At 35.8% G+C, this 20,023-nt stretch overlaps 1 protein-coding gene across 12 annotated transcripts in view; it reads right to left on the bottom strand.

The window, feature by feature from the left end:
* The window catches only part of TRDN (triadin), a 370,366-nt gene that overhangs the window by 249,370 nt on the left and 100,973 nt on the right, over positions 1-20,023 (bottom strand). For 11 of the 12 annotated variants that reach the window (XR_014248698.1, XM_082406160.1, XM_082406155.1 and 8 more), the window contains exons 5-7: positions 18,784-18,843; positions 8,668-8,721; positions 5,418-5,477 (exon numbers count right to left, since the gene is read on the bottom strand). Coding sequence is in view for 11 of the 12 variants with exons in the window: in XM_082406160.1 (XP_082262286.1) it covers positions 5,418-5,477; positions 8,668-8,721; positions 18,784-18,843 (174 nt within the window). In the remaining variant the exon portion in view is untranslated. The remainder of the gene's footprint in view (positions 1-5,417; positions 5,478-8,667; positions 8,722-18,783; positions 18,844-20,023) is intronic. The other variant, XM_082406161.1, reaches the window with a different exon arrangement.

Raw genomic sequence — 20,023 nt, 5'->3', positions numbered from 1 at the left:
CAGACTGGGTAGGTGTTCTTAAATTTTGTGCCAAATACTTTTCCTGATTTTTCTCAAAAAGAATTTAAGTGACATTTGCACTTAGGAGTTCATTTAGGAACAAAAAAGCAAAAAAGAATTGTCATGTTCAAATCACCCAGCTCAGTTTAGGAAGACACTTAATTTATACTTTTATCAAATGGAAAACAAATGGTCTAACCAAAAGAATGACATCAGCATATTTGATCCAATTTTGGAATTAGTAATACCTGTTAGCATCTGAACCAGAATCAAAATGTCTTAAAGTAGGGAAACCACATTACCCAATAAACATACTAACATACTATACATTTTTGGAGTTAGGAAATAACCCATTTCAGCTCTCATTCATTAAGGAACTACCAATTGCTTAACTTTCTCTCTCTCTCTCTCCCTCTCTCTCTCCCCCTCTCTCACTTATATTCTTATTAAAGTATTTGTGATTTTCGGCAGGCCGGACTGACTCATGATGGCCCTTAACGATTCCCACCTTCTGCTATTCATACCCTTGTATAATCCTCTCCCCTTGAATATGGGCTGGCTTATGAATTTGCTGCTAACCCACAGTATGTGGCTTCCATGATTACTTTACATAAGATTGTTATTTCTGTCTTGCTAGCTAATTTGCTCTCTTGCTAGCTGATTCGCTCTTGCTGGGTTTGATGAAGCCAGCAGTATTGGTGAGACTCACGTGGCAAGAAATGAGGATGGCCTCCTGCCAAAAGCCAGGAAGAACTGAGACTCTCATGCAACAGGCCTTGAGGAACTGAATCTTGCCAACAGTCATTTAAATGAACTTGGAAATAGTTCTTCCCCAGCTGAGACTTCAGATGGGACTGCAGCCCTGTCTAACACATCGATCTCAGTTTTGTGAGACATTGTAAAGCAGAAGACTGAGCTGAGCCATGTCCAGATTCTTGGCCCACAGAAACTGTGAGATAATATATGTGTGTTGATTTCAGCCACTAAATTTGTGGTAATTTTTTACACATCAAGAAATAACTAATACAGTATTAAATAAATATTTGTTGAAGGAATAATGGATGCTTGAAGGACTTTATTTAATTATCTTTGGAAAGAATACTTGATTTATACTCACTTGGGGTTTTGTCTTAGTTCAATTACATACTAGCTTTATAATCTGGACAAATTGTTTTCTCTCCCCAGAAGTAAATTTCTTCATCTGTTAAGTTAGGTAATTAATTGGGATAATCTCTAACATCCCTACTAGCTTTAAGTTTCAATTCATCCATCTTAACTTCAATAAAATGATGTTTGGTTACCTCATGGAAAAATTTAGTAAAAAATATATCTGCCTCAAATATCTAATTATTTTACATTGTGTAGATAAACACATTAAATTTTGAAAATACATTCCAATTTTTATCTACATGCTTAGTACCTTGAAAATATACTAGATTTCTAAAATACACTGATCACATAAAACCTATATTTTAAAATACGAGGAGGAAGCAGGAGATAAAATGGCCAAGTAGGAGGACACAGAGCTCACCTGCCCCCATGAACACATCAAAAATACATCTACATGTGGAGCAATTCTCACTGAAAACAAACTGGAGACTGGCAGAAAGACTTTTTTACAACCAAGCCTCTAAGAAAGATACACACAAAATCAGGTAGGAAGAGAAGCAATTAGGTTGTGACCTGTACTTCTAGGAGGGGACACAGAAGAGGAGCAGGATTAACTAGGCTTGCAGATTCCCCCCTGGGGAGTGAGCAGTTCGAAACACATATCAGTCACTGCAGTCCTTGGGTCTGACACCAGGAGTACCAGTCCCCTTAGCTGGTTTGAAAACCAGTGGGACTGACAGCAGGGCTGTAAGCAACCTAGACTCTGCTCTGGAAGAGCACACACATGCTCACTTACTCCTGAAACAAAGCAGAGGAAGCGAACTGAACTGTCTGGGATTCTAGCCGGTTTCCAGCGACTACCCCAGCTCATGCCCCAGCCTAAGCTGAGCACCCATTCTAGCCAAGCTTGCGCTGTGGTGCAGTTCTACCCTAGGGCAAAGGCTGCCACAGCTGAGGAGAGTGCATGGCTATAAAGGATAGAGCTGGCTCATCTTAATTGGGTGACAGCAGTCATTCCTGGCACTTATGGAGGCAGCAGATGGGGAGTGGACCAGAATTCTGACTGGTGCTGGGACTACCCCAGCCTGCACCCTGAATAATGCTGAGTACACACTCCAGCCCCTCTTGCTGCAGCACTGCTCCGCTCTGTGCTGAAGGTGCCAGTGCCCAGAGCAGGGAGAGCACACACTTAGAGGGAACAGAGCCAGCCTGGTCCCAAACATCAGGGCTTCTCCTCCAGCAACTTGGGACCTGATCCAGTCCCCAATAGGGCGGTGCTAGCCTCTGAACAGAGGAGAAGCCCAGGCTCACACCTGGCTCTGGCCCTAGACCCTCCATCTACAGCTCCACATCCTACCATGGTGAGAGCTGCCAGCACACCATGGGGGAAGATGAGACTCATGCTCACGTCAGATCCAGCCCTCCCACCAAAGCCACTTGGCACATGCAGACTATAGGGGCACTCCCACATAAGGACACCCCTTCAAGACTGGGATAGGTTACTGTTTCACCTAATTTCATAGAGATAGTTGAGAAAACTGAGAAGAGAGAGGAATTTGTTTTAAATGAAGGAACAAGAAAAAAACTCTGAAAAAACATCAAATAAATCAGAGATAAATATTACCAGATAAAGAGTTCAAAGCATTAGTAATAAGAATGCTAACTGAATTAGTGAAAAGAATAGATGAACACCATGATAATTTTAGCAAGGAACTAGAAAATACAAAAAAGAACCAATCAGAACTGAAGAATATAATAACTGAAATGAAAAACACACTAGAAGGAATTAACAGCTGACTAGGTGATACAGAAGAATGCATAAGAGATCTGGAAAATAAAATAATGGAAATCACCCAATCAGAACAGCAAAAAGAAAAACAATTTAAAAAAATGAGAACAACTTAAGGGACCTCTGAGACAACATTGAACAACCCAGTGTTCACGTCATAGGGGTCCCAGGAGAAGACAGAAAGGGGTCGAAAATGTATTTGAGGACATATGGCTGAAAACTTCCTGAACCTGAAGAAGGAAACAGATATCCAGGTACAGGAAGCACAGAGGGTCCCAAAGAAGATGAGCACCCAAACATATCATAATTAAAATGGAAAATATTAAAGATAGAGAATTCTAAAAGAGCAAGAAAAAAACAAAGAGTCGTACAAGGGAATCCCTATAAGGCTACCAGATGATTTTTCTGCAGAAACTTTGCAGGCCAGAAGAGAATGGCCTGATATATTTAAAGTGCTGAAAGTGAAAAACCTACAACCTAGGACATTCTATTCAGCAAGATTATCATCTAGAATTGAAGGAAGATAAAGAACTTCTCAGAAGAGCAAAAACTAAAATAGTTCATCAAGACTAAACAGGCCCTAAAAGAAACGTTAAAGGGTCTTCTCTAAGTGGAAAAGAAAAAGCTACAAGAAATAATAATCTATAGGAAAAGAAAAATCTCACTAGTAAAGGCAAATGTATAGTAAAGGCTGTGGATCAACCACTTAAATAAGTTAGTACAAAGATTAAAAGACAAAAAAATCGTAAATTCATCTATAACTGCAATAAATGGTTAAGGTATAAGCATGAAGATGTAAAACATGACATTAAAAACACAAAACGTGGGGGCACTCACGGATATAGAGAACAAACTAGTGGTTACCAGTTGGGAGAGTGAAGGGGGAAGGGGCAAGATAGGAGTAGGGGAGCAAGTAGGGAGTACTTTACATTACATGTAAAGTAAATAAGGTACATGGATACAATACAGGAATATAGCCAATATTTTATAATAATTTTAACTGGAATACAATCAATGAAAATTTTGAATCATTATGTTGTATACCTGAAACTAATATAATATTGTGAATCAACTATACTTCTATAAAAAAAAATTAAATTTTTTAATTAAAATTAAAACAAAAATATTACAAAGACAAATATTATATGACATCATTTATATATGGAATCTAAAAAATAATACAAATGAACTTATTTATAAAACAGAAAACAGACTCAGTCATAGAAAACAAACTTATAGTTACCAAAGGGGAAGTTGGGGAGGGATAAATTAGGAGTATGGATTTAATAGATATACTTCTCTATATAAAAACTAGATAAACAAGGATTTACAGTATAGCACAGGGAACTATAGTCAATATCTTATAATAACCTATAGTGGAAAAGAATCAGAAAAAAAATTTATATATTTATAACTGAATTGCTTTGCTGTATATCTGAAACTAATACAATATTATAAATCAACTATACTTCAATAAAATATATATATATAAATAAAATATGAAGAAGCAATTTGAATTTAGTAGATAAGACTGAACTATCAGAACCTGTATTTTTCTAACATCAAATGATTTGTAGACAAACTTAGAATGAAAACTAGTTGATGTAATCTTCCAAAGTTTATAACATTACGTTGATATTCTAACTGATTTTTTCTTTGGTGTATTATCAAGACAGTTAAGGCCCTCAATGCTTAAAATGTTGATCAAGTTGATGCATTATCCTTCTTGGAAAAAGAAATCCTTAATTTTAGTGTTCTAAATTTAAATGCAAGGTGTAATACTGATCCAAACTGTAAACCAGATATGTTGTACTGGTTTCCTCTTGTTACAGTAACTACCACAAATTTAGCTGCTTGACCCAGCAACTATTTAATATCTCCTAGTTTCCATGGTTCAAAAGTCTTGCCATAATGTGGCTCAAATAGGTTTTCTGCTTAGGGTCCACAATGCTAAAATCAAGTTGTCAGCAGGGCTGCATTTCTTACTGGATACTCTGGGGAAGAGTTGGCTTCCACACTTACTCAACATTTTGGCAGAATTCATTCCCTTCTCACACTTTCCATGTACCTCCCTCAATTTTCAAGCCAGTAGTGGGGGCCCAAGTCCTTCTGACACTTCAAATCTTTCTCTTCTGCCACATCTCTCTGTTTTTAAAGGTTCGCGAGATTACACTGAGCCCTGGATAATTCAGGATAATCTCCGTATTTTAGATCCACCTTAACTACTTCTGCAAACTCCTTTTACCATGTAATGTAACCTAGCTAAGGGGATGCCACCAAGGGATGAAGGTAATGGGGGCCAAAATTCTGCCCCCACATATGGGAAAGCTCTTCATTTTCTTCTCACATTTGGAGCTGCTCTATTATTTTAAGTATTCAGTTTTATTATTCTTTTAGATATTAAATTTTAAATGTAAGGCTAAATTAAATGTTATGTAAAGGAAATGCTGAATGCTTACAATCATCCAGCTACCTGTTACTCAAAATGTAATCTTTTAAAGTAAAAAGTATAATTTACCTTTTGCCACTGTCTTTGTTTCTGGTTTTTCTTTTTTCTCAATTTTTTCCTTGTGAGTTGCTTAAACAGAAAATTTTATATTAGTACACACTCTTAATAAATTTCAAGCTTTTTCTTTACCTCAGTATTATAGCCACTGAAATCATAAGCTAGTTTGAAGATTGATGACATTAATGAGCCCAATTCAGGAATAAAATATTACTAATTTAATAAAAACTGTATAAAACTTAATTTAAAAGACTTGGCATTAAGACTTAGAAAGCATTTTGAAAGCTAGTCTCACCCTCCTGTTTAAAGTTATCATTCTAAGTAGAATTTTAGAATAATAGCTTTCAGGAAAGACAAACAGAGAGAGTAATTTTATAAGAATTTGTTGAAAGATACATCATTTTATCAGGAGGAAGCCCTGTTTTTACAATTAAAAGAAATAATTATCAGGACTACAGCTTTGATTAAGAACACTGTGTCTCAACAAGGACACAATTGACTTTTAGGGAGGAACAATTTCTCAGTATGAGGGATTGTCTTGTGCACTGAAAAAATGCTTAGCTTCCCTGGTCCCCACTTACCAAATGCCCTCCACTCCAATGACGTTTTAACAACCAAAATTTTTCCAAATACTTCCTAAGGGAAGCACCTACGGTTGAGAACCACTAATGGGTTACAAGGTAACCATCAAAGATTACTGATTGAGTGCAGCTTCTTAACTGAATGGTACTTGACATGATACCTGAAACATTATACCTTCTAGTTGTTTATGTAATAGATTAATAACAATAATCAATAATTGTTTATAAAACAATATAAATTTATTTTATCAACTTCTATTTTACTTACACAGACTAGTAAAATCTTGTGTCTCTTAATGGTTTAAGTAAAGGAGTTCTGAGAAGTACAACAGCATGAGCAGGTTATCCTCGTATTTCAAATGTATTAAACTGTGCGGTTTAGTAGTTTCCCAAATCACCATACATATTTCAACATTTACATACTATTTATTAGAGAATAATGAGAGTTAAAGAAATTATGGAAAATTAAATGATAAGAGATTTTAATTAAAATAGCTGGGTTAAGGAAAGAGCCAAATTATTAGAGTAAAAAATTGGAGCCCTAATTATTTTCATTTCTCTAACTATATAATACAAATATTAATGCCAATCAGTTTTACTTGTATTATGAAAGGAAAATGATGTGCTTAAAATATGTATTTAAATAATTATTCTTTTAAAATACAGTCTATGAATGGTTTCCCCAGAATTATGGAGAGATGGTGCAAGCCTCATAGAAAGCTTAGGGCACTATGTCCAGTTGAAGTCCATGAGATCATGGCAGCTGCAGAGTTACCAAGAGAGCAGTTTCCTTCCCCTCCAGAGTTTCAGCCTTTCCATCTCTCAGCCTGGCCCATAGTCATCTCCACTACCATTTGGGGTTATGAGTAACAGCTTGGACAATATTCCCTGAAGGAGGGCACAGTTCACTCAAGGTCATTGGGCTACAGTATAACTGATCTCATAAAAAGCAAACTCCTTTAATTGGTATACAGTAAATAAAAGGACACAAGTGTTTTGTTTCTGCTTTTGAATTTGGACAAATTTCCTTCAAATGTATAATTTAGGGGCAACAAATTCTCAATTATTTTTCAATGAAAAGTATTTAGCCATTGTAAAGATGGAAAGAAATAACAAGAAATATCAGATTATTTCATTTAGTCAGAGTACACAGAACCTGATGCCAATAATTCTATATAAGTCAATAGCAGGTAGGAAATGGACACCTGTTTCTAGAACAAAGAAGATGGCTGTATTGAAATTCATGGATATTATCACAAAGTAAACATTAATAAAAGAACAACTATTTAATTCAAATTTTCAAATGTGAGTTTAGAATAAGGAAGAATGAAGCATGTTTCAACTCATCTGATTCCTAAGCATTGTAAAACATTCTAGCTAAGTGGAATGTTTCACAAAATAAAATTTCTCAGTAGGCTATGTGTATTGTGGATACATAAATCAGCTGAAATTTAGCCTCAATATCCTAGACGTGATCCATTCTAAAACAAGAGCAAAAAAATTAAGTTAGAATTTTATTTTACATCATATGTTAAAATAGATTTTTGATGAATTAAAGTTAAATGTGAAATATGAGCCTAATTTTTTAAACTTGAGGAATATTAGTAATTACTGAATTACTCCTTGGATGAAGACTCAAGAGCAGAAATACCAAAAGAAAATATTAACATATCTAGCCCCATAAAAATTCAAGAACTTAAACACATACATATATCACACACATGCACTCACACATGTTTATTCACACAGACAGAAACCCTTACATTAACTACAAAACTAACCATATAAGAAATATATTTGTAAACGTAACAGATCAGTGATGTATACCCAAATGACACATACACGTATCATCAGGAGAAATGGGCAGTGAGTGTGAAGAGTTATACAAGAAATATGTATCACTAAAAATCGCATTCAGATCCTTCAATCTACAAACAACAAGCAATTAAAAGATACAGTGGAAGAAAATATCTCTATTTAAATACTATGCAGCTTTTTAAAAAGAATGAGGGAAATATCTATTTACTGATATGGAAAGATCTCTAGGGTATATTGTTATAAAGACAGAACATAGGACTAAATTTTGTGTAAAAATAGGGAGAGACAATAATGTATATTGTCTTCTAAATGCATAATGAATTTCTGAAAAGATGCACACAGAGCTCATAAAAGCGGTTTACTGTGTGTATGTGTGGGTAGAAGAGGAATGGGATCAGAGGGTGTGGGCAAGGTAGGAGAAAGCTTTTTGCAAGGTACCTTTATGTGTTAAACAATGAGTGTGCATTGTTTATTCTAAACAAATAAAAACTAAAAAAGTTTTAAGTCCAGTATAATATATAATCACAGAATGCAAGTTAAAGTAATGAAGTACACTTCCTTACCTATCAAATTGGCAATTATTTTCTGAAATAATATCCTCATTGTTGGCTAAAGCAATCTCAGAATTGCCAGGGGAAAAATTGATACATTTCCAGAAAGTAAATTGGTAACAGTTTGAGAGTCTTAAGTATTTTATTTCCTTCAACCAAGAAATTGTTCTTTTCACATTCAATTCTAAGGAAAATTATCATAATATAATTTTAAAAAATTAATTCATGGTCATCTAAATTCGGACATAAAGAAGAAACGGTCAAACGGTGACAGACCAATGAGTAAAAACCACAATAAGAATAACTCCATACCTTTCTTTTCAGGTTTTCCTTTTTCTTTGTCTTTTTCTTTCTCTTTGTGTGTAACTGGAAAGGAACAGACAATATTTTTTATTTAAATAAAAAGAATAAAAGATGCGATGATTGCATGGCAGTCTTTGATGTCAAAAACTTATCTACTGCCTTTGGGAATCTTTCTTTAAGTAGCATGAGGTTTTACACAGGTTTAAATGTTAAAATAATTATAGATATTTTAAATTTCTATTTTTATTTTGTAACCAAGGACAACTCATACCAAAACCAGGTCTGATTGCAAAGACTACCCCTCAACTTTTCCAAATTTTTAACTTCAATTTAATGAATTGGAAAATTTTAAAAATGTATTATGCTATCTGCCAAAGAAGCCCAGCTCAATACTGGAGGAACACCAAAACTGTGAAGACAAAAATACAGAGATAATCTTCTGAACCTGAGGCAAAGAACACTCAATCTAGATAGTATATGTTAATCTTCTACAGGAAATTTCCATGCAAATAGGTTTTGAAAATATACTGGAATGAGACTAGGATGACACCAAACCCTTTCAAAGAAAACAAAATTTAATTCAATATGAGCTATGATTCAATTAATTAATATAGTAGGGCTCAAATTTAAGTTATAATCTTCCCCCATAATTCAGTCATAACTCTTATTAATGGCACCTCCAATTATCCAAACTAGAAACTTGGGACTCATCCAGGATTCACCTTTTATTTTTCATTTTTGTCCACTTGCCAAGCTTTTGCGATCCTACCTATTAAATATTCCTTTTACCCGTCTTCTTCTATCCAATATTACATTCCCTACTTATCATTTATGTACATGAAAATATAGAAAGAGCACCAGCTATGTGCTAAAGACTTGGCTAGGCAAGACAGACTTCATCCCTATCATTATGGTGTCAACAAGCTAATGGATGATGGATACTAAACAAATAATCCCAAAGGTTGTTAATTGCAGTTAGAGTAATTGCTGTGAACAAAATATTCAGGGTAGCATATCAATGAATAAAATGAGACCTAATCTAGTCTGTGTGCTTGCGGAAGGTCCGTTGGTAGAAATGATATTTAAGAATGTGAAAGATGAGAAGAAAGTAACCTAGTAGGGGAGTAGGAAGGAGAAAGGGGAAAGAGACAATTTCAAAAGCGGGACTATGATGTCCTTCTTGGGCATATTATTATTATAAATATGATTACACTAATATCCTGAATAGTGTCTTGAACACTTAGATTTTGATTTTTCTGAGTCTCAGAGTAGCCTTTCTAACATGAAAATCTGATCGTACCATTGATCTGATACAAGTGCTAGTATCTCCCTCATTGCTTAGCATGGTTATCTGTCACATGGTAGGTGCTATATCAAATATAAAAATACTTCATTGTTTTACTGATCTGACATTTGTTTATCAATCCAATCTTTTTTTTTTTTTTTAATTTTATTTTATTTTTTCAATCTTACCTACCAGGAATTTCCCCTTGAACTTTACATTCCAGTTATAACAAAATGTTTGGAGTTCCATAAACATGCCACATGCCCTCCTAATACCTTTGCATCTCTGTCTGCTTGTGCCTTCACTTAGATTTCCCACACCCACATTTCCTCTGTTCCATGTACCCTTTCAGTCCTGGCTCAAATGCCTCTTCCTCTGCAGAGGGTTGGTTGATCTCTACTTATTCCATATGCCAACTGCACCATGTGCATAATTCTATCTTATCAATTAAGTAATAATACAGCAATTGTTCATAAATCTGACTCCCAAGAAGGTGAACTCTCTTTAGAGGCTATGCCGTATTATTTTATTTTTGTATCCTGGCTCATCACATGGTGTCTGACTCCCAGTGGACTCTTAATAGATATTCTTGAACAAGGGAAATTCTAAAATATTATAAGAAGAGCTATTTTCATCTTCTAGTACAATTCTATTTACCGATGATTTGTATGGATATAATACGCACTGCTTGCTTCCAATCACTTAAATATTTTACAATTTGCTAAGATTTCTTAAATAATTAAAACCCAGTGAAAAACAGAAGAGAAAAAAAAATCATAGATCATCTAGACATTATTTTTCCTTTCCACATTCAATGGTTCATCTGGGTTTTCTAAGTTTCTAAGTTCAATATAAAAATCTCACAAAATAAGAGTAGGACATCAGCACTCACACATGACCACAGATAGCTTATTTTGGTTCCTTTGGATCACTATTAATTAAGCTGAAAAGCAAAAGAAAATCTTGGCAAAAACAAAGCCTCTTTTAAAGTTTCTCTAGGGGAAAGGAAGTTTGCATGAGATAAGCTGTGCTTTCGAAACCCTGACTGGCAAGACCCCCAGGAGAAAACCTAATCTGTGCCTCTGCCTCTGTGAAGGACCAGACCTCAGCCACCTCCGACAGCTGGTTGTCCATTCCACTAAAGGATTTTCCGATTGACGTGTGCATGGGTATAAATGGGAGAATTAATACAAAATCAAAAGAGCAAGGGGTCCGAATTCAGGCTCAAATTAGCATATTAATGCCTTATTCCTGTTACCCTGGGGAAAAATCCGGTTCCTCGCAGTCTAAGTTTTGATTCACAGACACAGTGCTGTATGCTGGAATTTCATTATCCTCCTCAGAAATGGTACCATAATACTGCTTAGTGAAGCAGCTGGAACCACATGCTCTAGGGAGCTGTTCAACATGGCAGGGAGCCACTGAAGCTTCTTGGATGGAAACTTCAAACTTTGGCAAGACTGAGCTCAAACACTAAGCTTTGAAATTGCTTTTATCAAAATAGTGCCACCATCAATAACTGCCTTAATAATCCCTCTAAAACAAAAATAATTTGCTGCAGCAATTACATTTGCTCATGCATCTCTTTGCTTAGAACTCACAGAAGTTTTCATATGAAAGAAGAAAAAAGTACCTTCCTCTTCACCAGCTCTGTTCGGTAAGTTACATCTTAGCTAGGATAGTTTTAGCTCAGGACAAAATAAGCTTGTTGCACCTGCTAGAGCTTCATTTGTTTGTCATCCTTATTTACAAAAAACAAAATTCCCTTCGGCATGCAGATAATTAAAAACAAATGGAATACACAAGTTGGAACGGCCCTGATGTTTGGCATCTGAGCTGGCGTGGCCCTGCTGCTCCCGCACTTGCCCAGACTCTGACCTCCCCCTGGCCAGAACACTAAGCTCAGCTCAACTCCGAAGCGCGTCTCTCGCCCTCCCCATATGTTCTCTCTCCAGTACTCCGCCAGCTGTGCTCTGTGCTTTCACAGCTCTTGGCCCTGGCAACCCCCCAGGCGGGCTCTGTGTCCTTTTCTGAAGTGTATCAGAGCTCAGAGTGCGCCTGACCCTGAACAGGCAAAACACGCGCAAGGGGCCAAGCAGCAGGCATTAGGGGCCAGGTTGTCAGAATCCTTTGCAGATCTCTCTGCTCTGAGTTCAAAACTCAAAAGTTTTGGCATCAAAAGTTTTAAAGTACTGATTTGGATAGGCTACTCTATTTTTCAATTGATGGTTAGCAAGAAAATTTAATTAAGTGAAACTCTGGAACCTCATACTTGACGTCAGAGCTATTGGACTGGACTAAGCTTGAGTGTCTGAAGCAAAAGGAATTGGATAGATAAGCATGTAACAACTACACCTTTGCATTAGAAAAGACTTTGGGGAGCACAGCTACCTGTAATAGATTTTGCTGATTTTTCTTTTAATTAATTTCTCTATTTCTCAGATTTCTGGCACTGCTGTTGAGAGAGGTATTAGCCCTGAAGTGGTCTATAAATTTTAAACAGGTCAACATTCTAAACAGTTTCATAAAATTCATATACACCCATGTTTCAATTCATCATTTTTTATGAAAGAGCAAGATACATATTCATTTTAAACCATTAAAAAAAATTCTCCTTTAGCCACCACTAAACAAGAATGCCAGATGTACTCTTGGTTAGTGTATATCTCTGTGTTTCTTTTTTCTTTTTTTGTAATTTCAATTTGTCGAATTTCCATTCTGTGCTAAGACAAAATGATCTACACACTTCATATGATAATGATGAACTCAGTAGAAAAGCATTCTTGAGTAGAGAAACTTCTCAAAGATTGTATTATTCATTCTTCTTAAAGGAAGAATTTATCCGTTTTACTTTAATATAAGTACACAATTTTAGAGATGATAGGAACCTAAGAGATCAATTAACCTTAAGTTCTTTGTCCATCGATAAGAAAATACAGCCGCATAAGTGTCCATGGCAGAGTAGAAGAAGAATACAGTTATTATGTTGCTAAACTAGTACTCTCCCCACAAGATTATGCTGCCTTGTCCATCCCACATCCTGTGCAGACTTGTTCTTATGAGCCGAAGTGTATTGACTAGATTCTCCAAGCATGTTATCTACAATCTATCCTACAATAATGCACACACTTCTTTTTCATAATAAAAATACATTTATTTATGTATTAAAGTGAAGATTAGGCAAATTACCTAAAGTTACAAAGCTCATCTGATACCTGTGCTTTCAATCACAAAATAGATTTTTTTAATTCTGAAGGATTAGTTTTACTTTCAAGTCTGATTTAATTGTATGGGTAATTTCCCCTTCACCTGGGGCTACATGGCCATAGTCAGAACCATAATGATTTCCTCATAAGTGAACAATCGCTATGCAGGAGGAGATACATAGCTTTGTATAGGGCCTTCTGTTCTCATTTTCCAGGTTTATCATTCACAGCAGCCAAAGAAGAGAATAAAATACATTTTGTACTTTAAGGAGACAATTAAGTACAGCTGAGAGAAGGCAAAAGTAAATTTATGCAACACAGGCTGACTAAATTAACCTGTGGGCTTTGAGAGCATTTTCACAGAGGCTCCAGGATATTTAGATACATTTTAACATCCTGCCCTCTTTGGCTTTTGAGTCTCATCTTCAGCCCTATGCCTTGCCAGCCTATGATTCCGGTCCTATAATTGTTTCTCAGAAAGGATCCTAAACCAGTCAATCAGGATGATTGTTCTCTATTAACCCTTTTTAAAAACGTTCCGCTGACTTTGTGCATGTGATACTGTTATGGGTTTAATTACGTTAGCGAGAAAAGATATGCCGACGTCCTAACCTCCTGTACCTCAGAATGTGATCTTATTTGGAAATAGGGTCTTTACAAGAGGTAATCAAGTTACAATCAGGTCAGTAGGGTGGCTCCTAATCCAATATGACTGGTGTCCTTATGAAAAGGGGAAATTTGGACACAGAGACAAATATGCACAGCAAGAAGGGACAGAGATGCAGGGAGAACACCATCTGAAGGTAAAGGCAGAGACTGGAGTGATTCATCTACAAGCCAGTGAATGCCAACAAACGCCCCTGAAGCTGGGAAAAGCCTGCAGATTCTCCCTCACAGCCCTCTGAAGGAACCAACCCTGCTAAAACCTTGACTCTGGACTTCTAGCCTCTCTAACTGTGAGACAATACATTTCTGTTATTTTAAGCCTCCCAGCTTTTGGTACTTTGTTACAAGAGACCTAGGAAACGAACACTAACACTAGTCACCGGGCTTTTCTTGTGCTCCTTTAACCAAGTTCCCGCCTGGTTCCTTGAGGACTGACCCCTGACCTAGCTATCATATCTTCCATTTTAAGTTCCAGAGTGCACACCTAAATCCCAAACTAAGGCCCTTCCAGAAAACTGAGGTCAGACCTACTCAGCGACTAGGGCAGCCAGATGTCTCCTCAAACAGCATCTCTCGTCCAGGACCTCTCTTTGTGGAGTATCCACCACGTGATGACGTGACTGTGTACTTCGTTTTTAGATCTCTCATTGGACTGCGTCTTACTGTTCTTTGCATTCTTAGTTCCCAGTATGGTGTTTGGCACAAAGTAAGTGCAATAAATAAATTAACGTGTATTATTGCCTAACAGCTATAGAAAGTTTTTCTATTTACACCATCTGTCTGCCAGGACACTCCCCCATTCCCACCAACTGGCCCGCTCAGATGTTAACTACATGCCATTCATCAGCACACGCTCTGCCGTGTAAACTTCCTCACTATGCCTGAGGTCAGTTCTTCAGCGAAACACCTGATAACCCAGGTGGATGTAGCAGACACCTATTGCTCTGAATGCCTAAAAGGCCCTCCTTGTGTCTAGGAGTCGTCCTAGAGAGACAAAATTCTCTCATCTAGTTATATGTTTATCACCAGGTTCTAGTCTTTTCTGGTTTACTCTGTTCTGTGAGTATACTGACATGTTTAATTGTTAAATAGAAGCCTAAACGGTGTCTGAAACCAACAATAAAATTTGCAATTGAAAAAGAAACAAGACAATATGCAATAAAAGAGTAACCACAGGGAGGGAAAAAGCAGAGGAAAGTAAAAAAATAAATTACTATTTTTCTCTGGAGAACTGAGTTTTGCTTGTATCTTTCTTTTTTTGCACTTTCCAAATTGTCCAAATTAATCTGTATTACTTTAACCTCTACTATTATACATTTATTGTGGGTGTTTCTGATTACATGTTACAGATAGTTTTTGTTTTAATATGGAGCTCACTGTCAAATTCTTCAATTGCCTCTGACCAAATAAATTTGACATTACAATGGCCCAATTAAAGCCGCATAATTATATACACTTGAAAATAAACACAGACTGTCAAGGAAAAGTTCTCCATAGAAATCAAGTAAATATTAACAAAATAGAGAAAACAAATGCTTTATTAATTAATTCATTAATTATTTCAACATGCATTGAGTGTGTTTCTTCTGTTTGGCACTTTGCTAGATATTAGAATGATTTTTAATTTAATATAAGGACACAAATTCAGAGCTGATAGGAAGCTGAGAGACCACTGAGCCTGAATCTCTTTGTTCACAAATAAGGAAACACACAATCGTAAATGTCAACACCAACCTAGAACATATAAAAAGACAAACACAGTTCCTGCCCTCAGTGAGCTAGATCAATATACTTGCAATTAAAATTTTGTGTCAAAATGCTTTAAAGGCTGAAAGCAAGGATGTAACTGTAGCATGGAGGAAGTACCTGAATGCCCACAGAGTGAGGGACGGCAAAGGAGGCCTATTGAAAGAACTGATGTTCCATCTGAGAATCAAAGAAATGAGCAGAAGCCTGCCAAGTGGCCGATAGTCAGAGAGAACAGGTATATAAAAGCACAGAGTTATGAGACAGCAGCAGTGCTGGCTTAGGAACTGCCCAAAAGTTCATCCTGCCTGTGGCATGGGAGGTGTTGGTGGGATATGGAGTGAGGTGGTGAGGGGAGCAGGGGGAGAGTTGGGAATGGAAGGGGTTGATGAGGAGGTTGCGGAGTAGGGAAGGTAAGTGGTAAAGTGGACAAAGCTGATCACTGGCTATCTATCAGTGATCATATGATGAGGGTCTTTTATGTCATGACAGTGTGGCTTTTACCTCTAAAGCACTGTGACGACAACAAATGGATTTAAGCCCTGAGCATGATTAGCATGGCTTTCAGGGGTCAATGCAGGGAAATCAGTTAAGAAGTAACTGTCGTAACCTAATTGGGAGATGACTGTAGAGGGGATAGTAATGGGAGAGGAGAGGTGAGAATAGATTAAATTATAATTAAGAGAGAGGATGACAAAGGGCCATGCAGGATTGGACTTTGGTATTGAAAGAGACCAACAAGTCTGTGGCAGGGATTGTAACTCAAATGCCTTCAGAGATAAAGCAGATAAATCAAGGTCTACTCCAGTAGTGATGAGAGTGGAGGAGATTGGTGCAGGTCCCACCTAAAGACATCCAGGTATAAGTTATGTTAACATACTGGTTGGTCAAAGAGAACCTCTGTGGGATATACTTGAACTCTAGGCTAGGTGTTTAACTGAGAATATTAATGAGATGGCTACTCATCTGAAGAGGTTGACTTGAATTCTAGCCTCACCTCCCAAACATTAATGGAACCAGGATGCAGTCTGCACATGAATATATATTTTTAAACCTATCCAGATGATTCTAAAGTCCAGTCAGGATTGAGTACCACTACTGGCCAAAATGACTCCTAGCTTTTTAGCTTGAATAACTTGGGTGAATCGTGATGTTAATTTTCAGGACAAAGAATACGGAAGGATGAAAACATTTTGTGCAATAGAAGTTAATACATCAGCTTCTGCATAATAGATCTCTTTATACTCTGATATTTGCTGGCTTGTCTATAATCATTTCGGGCTACTATTACCTTGGATATAGTGTATCTTTTCTTATAAGAGTTCAAAATGCTTTGATAACAATTTAAATTCCTAACTATCCATCATATATAACCATAACTGACAGAATGTGGCATAGAGAAAACATGTATTTATCTAGACATAGGAACAGCTATAAAACCACATTTATTTTCACTGAACTACTTGGGAATAGAAAGCAGGCATTATTCTATTCTACCTGGATGAGGAAACAAAGCAGTAAAATGAACTCTTTTGTTCATATTCACACAAAAAATTGTGGAAAAAAGTATCTCTGAAGCCCATTTCACTGTTGAACAGCTGAAGCTCCATTTTCTCTTTCTTCAGAAACATTCACTTTCCCAAACTATATTTGATCTATTCAGGAAATATATTCAGGTACTAATCTCTAGCTCAGCCTTTGAGGAATTTATTTTAAACTTCAGCCAAATTCACTGTTTTAATTATGCAAGACTCACTAGTTTAATAAATCCACTCTACAGCCCACTGCTCAGTCTTTAACAGCAGGATTCTAATAGAGCCAAGTCCAAAACGCAAATGGTACCATCTGCATCACAACATCCACTCCAGCAGCATTGCTATTAAATTAGTAGTACAGTCTGCAAGATAAAACAGCAGACTCCCCAGTCATGTGCAACCAGTTGAATTTCTGTTTAACCTCCAGCAGATAGAAACACATAACCAGTTCAGTGATGGCTAGCTTAGTCAATCCGTACCCAAGAGCTGTGTCCAATTTCCCTGACCAAAGGAATTAAGAACGAAAAAAGGGAAAGGGAACAGAAATAAGACATTAGTTCCCTAAGTACAAATATAAATAGGTTTCAGTTGAGTAAACTTCATTGTCCCTGGTTGTGTAAGGATTGGCTGACCAATCTGGAACTAATTCAAACATTAGGATTGAAGACATAATATTTGCAGAATGATTTGAGCTCTTCACAAAAAGGAAGTTCATGAAGTATATTAAAAAAGAAAACATGGTATTTTAATGTAGATTCACATATTGGTATAATTTCAGGTTAATTAGAACTTCTATTATTTGAAACTATTACTTGCAACTTTGATGTCTGTGCAGGTAATTTTGTACTAGTCAGTTTTTGACATAATAAATATTAGACAACATTCAATTTTTATCCTAGGAAAATTCTTTCATTTTCAGCTGTATCACACAAATACAGGAATAATGAGGTTTTTATTTTTGCCTTAACTCACCCAGTATCATGTGAGACCGACCATTGGGGAAACTTGGGCATATTTAGAAACATGTCCTATTGAATGTTTGTGCTTCCTGTAAGTTTTCTTTTTAAGTTTTGTGACTACATGGGTCACTCCTAGAAAAGTGACGCTTGTAAGATGAGCAAGACACTGCTGGCCATTAGTAATATCCCTCTAATGCAAGATTTCAGTTACTAGATTTAGTTGAGTTGAAAAGGCTATTAATCATCATGTTGTCATTGCCCATCTACCCCTTGAGGCTGTGTAAGCAAGCTCTGGGGCCATAGCAGTCTTCAGTGAGATAGTATAATGACTGCATTTCTATGACAAAGATTTTAAAGGTATAGCATGGCATAAAAAAAATTCAAGTTAAAAAAAATTGAACTCTGATCTATTATATTAACGGATTAAAGAAAGAAAAATGTTTGCTAATAAGTCAAAAAATACGTTTGTGGTACTATCTCAGTAAGCAAAAGCCAACTGCATCAATAAATAACTGAAAGATTGTAACACATTTTGAAGTTATTTTGATTCCAGTAGTTAAATATTATATATTTATACCTGGGGTTTACTTATAGGTAAACTTACTTAAACACTATCAACAATTAAAGCAAAAGAGCACTAAAGATGAAAACTTTCCGTTTTCTCATGTAAATATACAAAATATATATCCTGAACAAAAATAAGAATAAACACAAAATTTAACACTTACCTTTAGTTTGTATTTTCCTTTCAGTTTTCTCCTGCTTTTCAGTCTTTTCTTTGTGTATTTCTAGGAAAAAATAGGATATACTTTTAAAAACTCTTTTTGAAAATGTGCAAAATATAAATCATAGCTATGACCGAAACATTATAATTCCAGCATGAAGTCTAAATTATTTTAGCCAACAAATTTAAAGGTATCTAAAAGGAAAGAGTCATTGTAACATACTGCCACATAAATCCCTCATTTATTGAAATAAGGAAAAAATTGGAGTTACCTAAATTTTAGTTATTGAAAAAGCTTATCAACTTAAATCAATAAATGTTGCCACTGTTTTCAGTGCTAAATCTGATCACAAATTATAATTATGTTTTATTTCAATTACTCTCAATGCATATTAAGACTCCTTAGTAAAAAATGTCATTTAGATTTAGGAAGATTTAGTTTTTACATATTAAATTAAGAATTTGTGAAATGAACTGTAACAACTATCTAATAGGAAATATATCTCAGAAGTATTGACTCTAAGCTATGTTTATAATCAGAATTTGGCATTGCATTTAACCAATAATTACTGCATGTAGATATGACACATTTCATAGAATGTTAGTTGTTACATTTTTTCTAAATATCAGGTTTTAACAAATATATTCAGTTTGCTGCTAGTTTCAGTAAACATACATTGCCAAGGCTTAGAAAATAAAGTTAATTCTGAATTTGCAGTTAATTTGGATAGAACTAAATTTGAGATTAGAGTTTACAAATATGATTACTACCTCTGAAAAGTGACTTAATCTTAAATATCATGGTTTTTCTTAGAAAAATGCTAATGAGTTTTACTTATTTATTTATCACAACTTTATTCCACAGATGGTCTGAGATGGTGCTAATTACTGTACATATTCTAAATTCTCCATTTGTAGATTTGAATTTGCATTTTTATAATTTTTCTAGAAGTCTAAATTCAAGACCAACTATAGGAAAATCCTAAATATCTTCAGAAAAGACAGTTACTGACTTTCATTCACCAGTTAAAGAGATAATCACCACTGTGAAGATTTCCTTCCCTCATTTTCCCCATTAATCAGTCATACTATTTATAAGGCCACTCCTCTACCCTTATCCCATCCTTGACCTTGAAAATGGCAATGGAGATACAAAAGAGTTAAGATATTCAATTACATTTGTGAAAAAAAGGCTTCAAGGTACAAGGAAAGATATCCCAAGGGCTTAGGAAACATCCATCTTC

This window comes from Balaenoptera borealis (assembly GCF_965194805.1).
Source record: "Balaenoptera borealis genome assembly, chromosome: 9".
NCBI lineage: Eukaryota > Metazoa > Chordata > Mammalia > Artiodactyla > Balaenopteridae > Balaenoptera > Balaenoptera borealis.
Note: the sequence above shows the minus strand (reverse complement) of the source record. Positions and strands in the feature narration are given on the sequence as shown.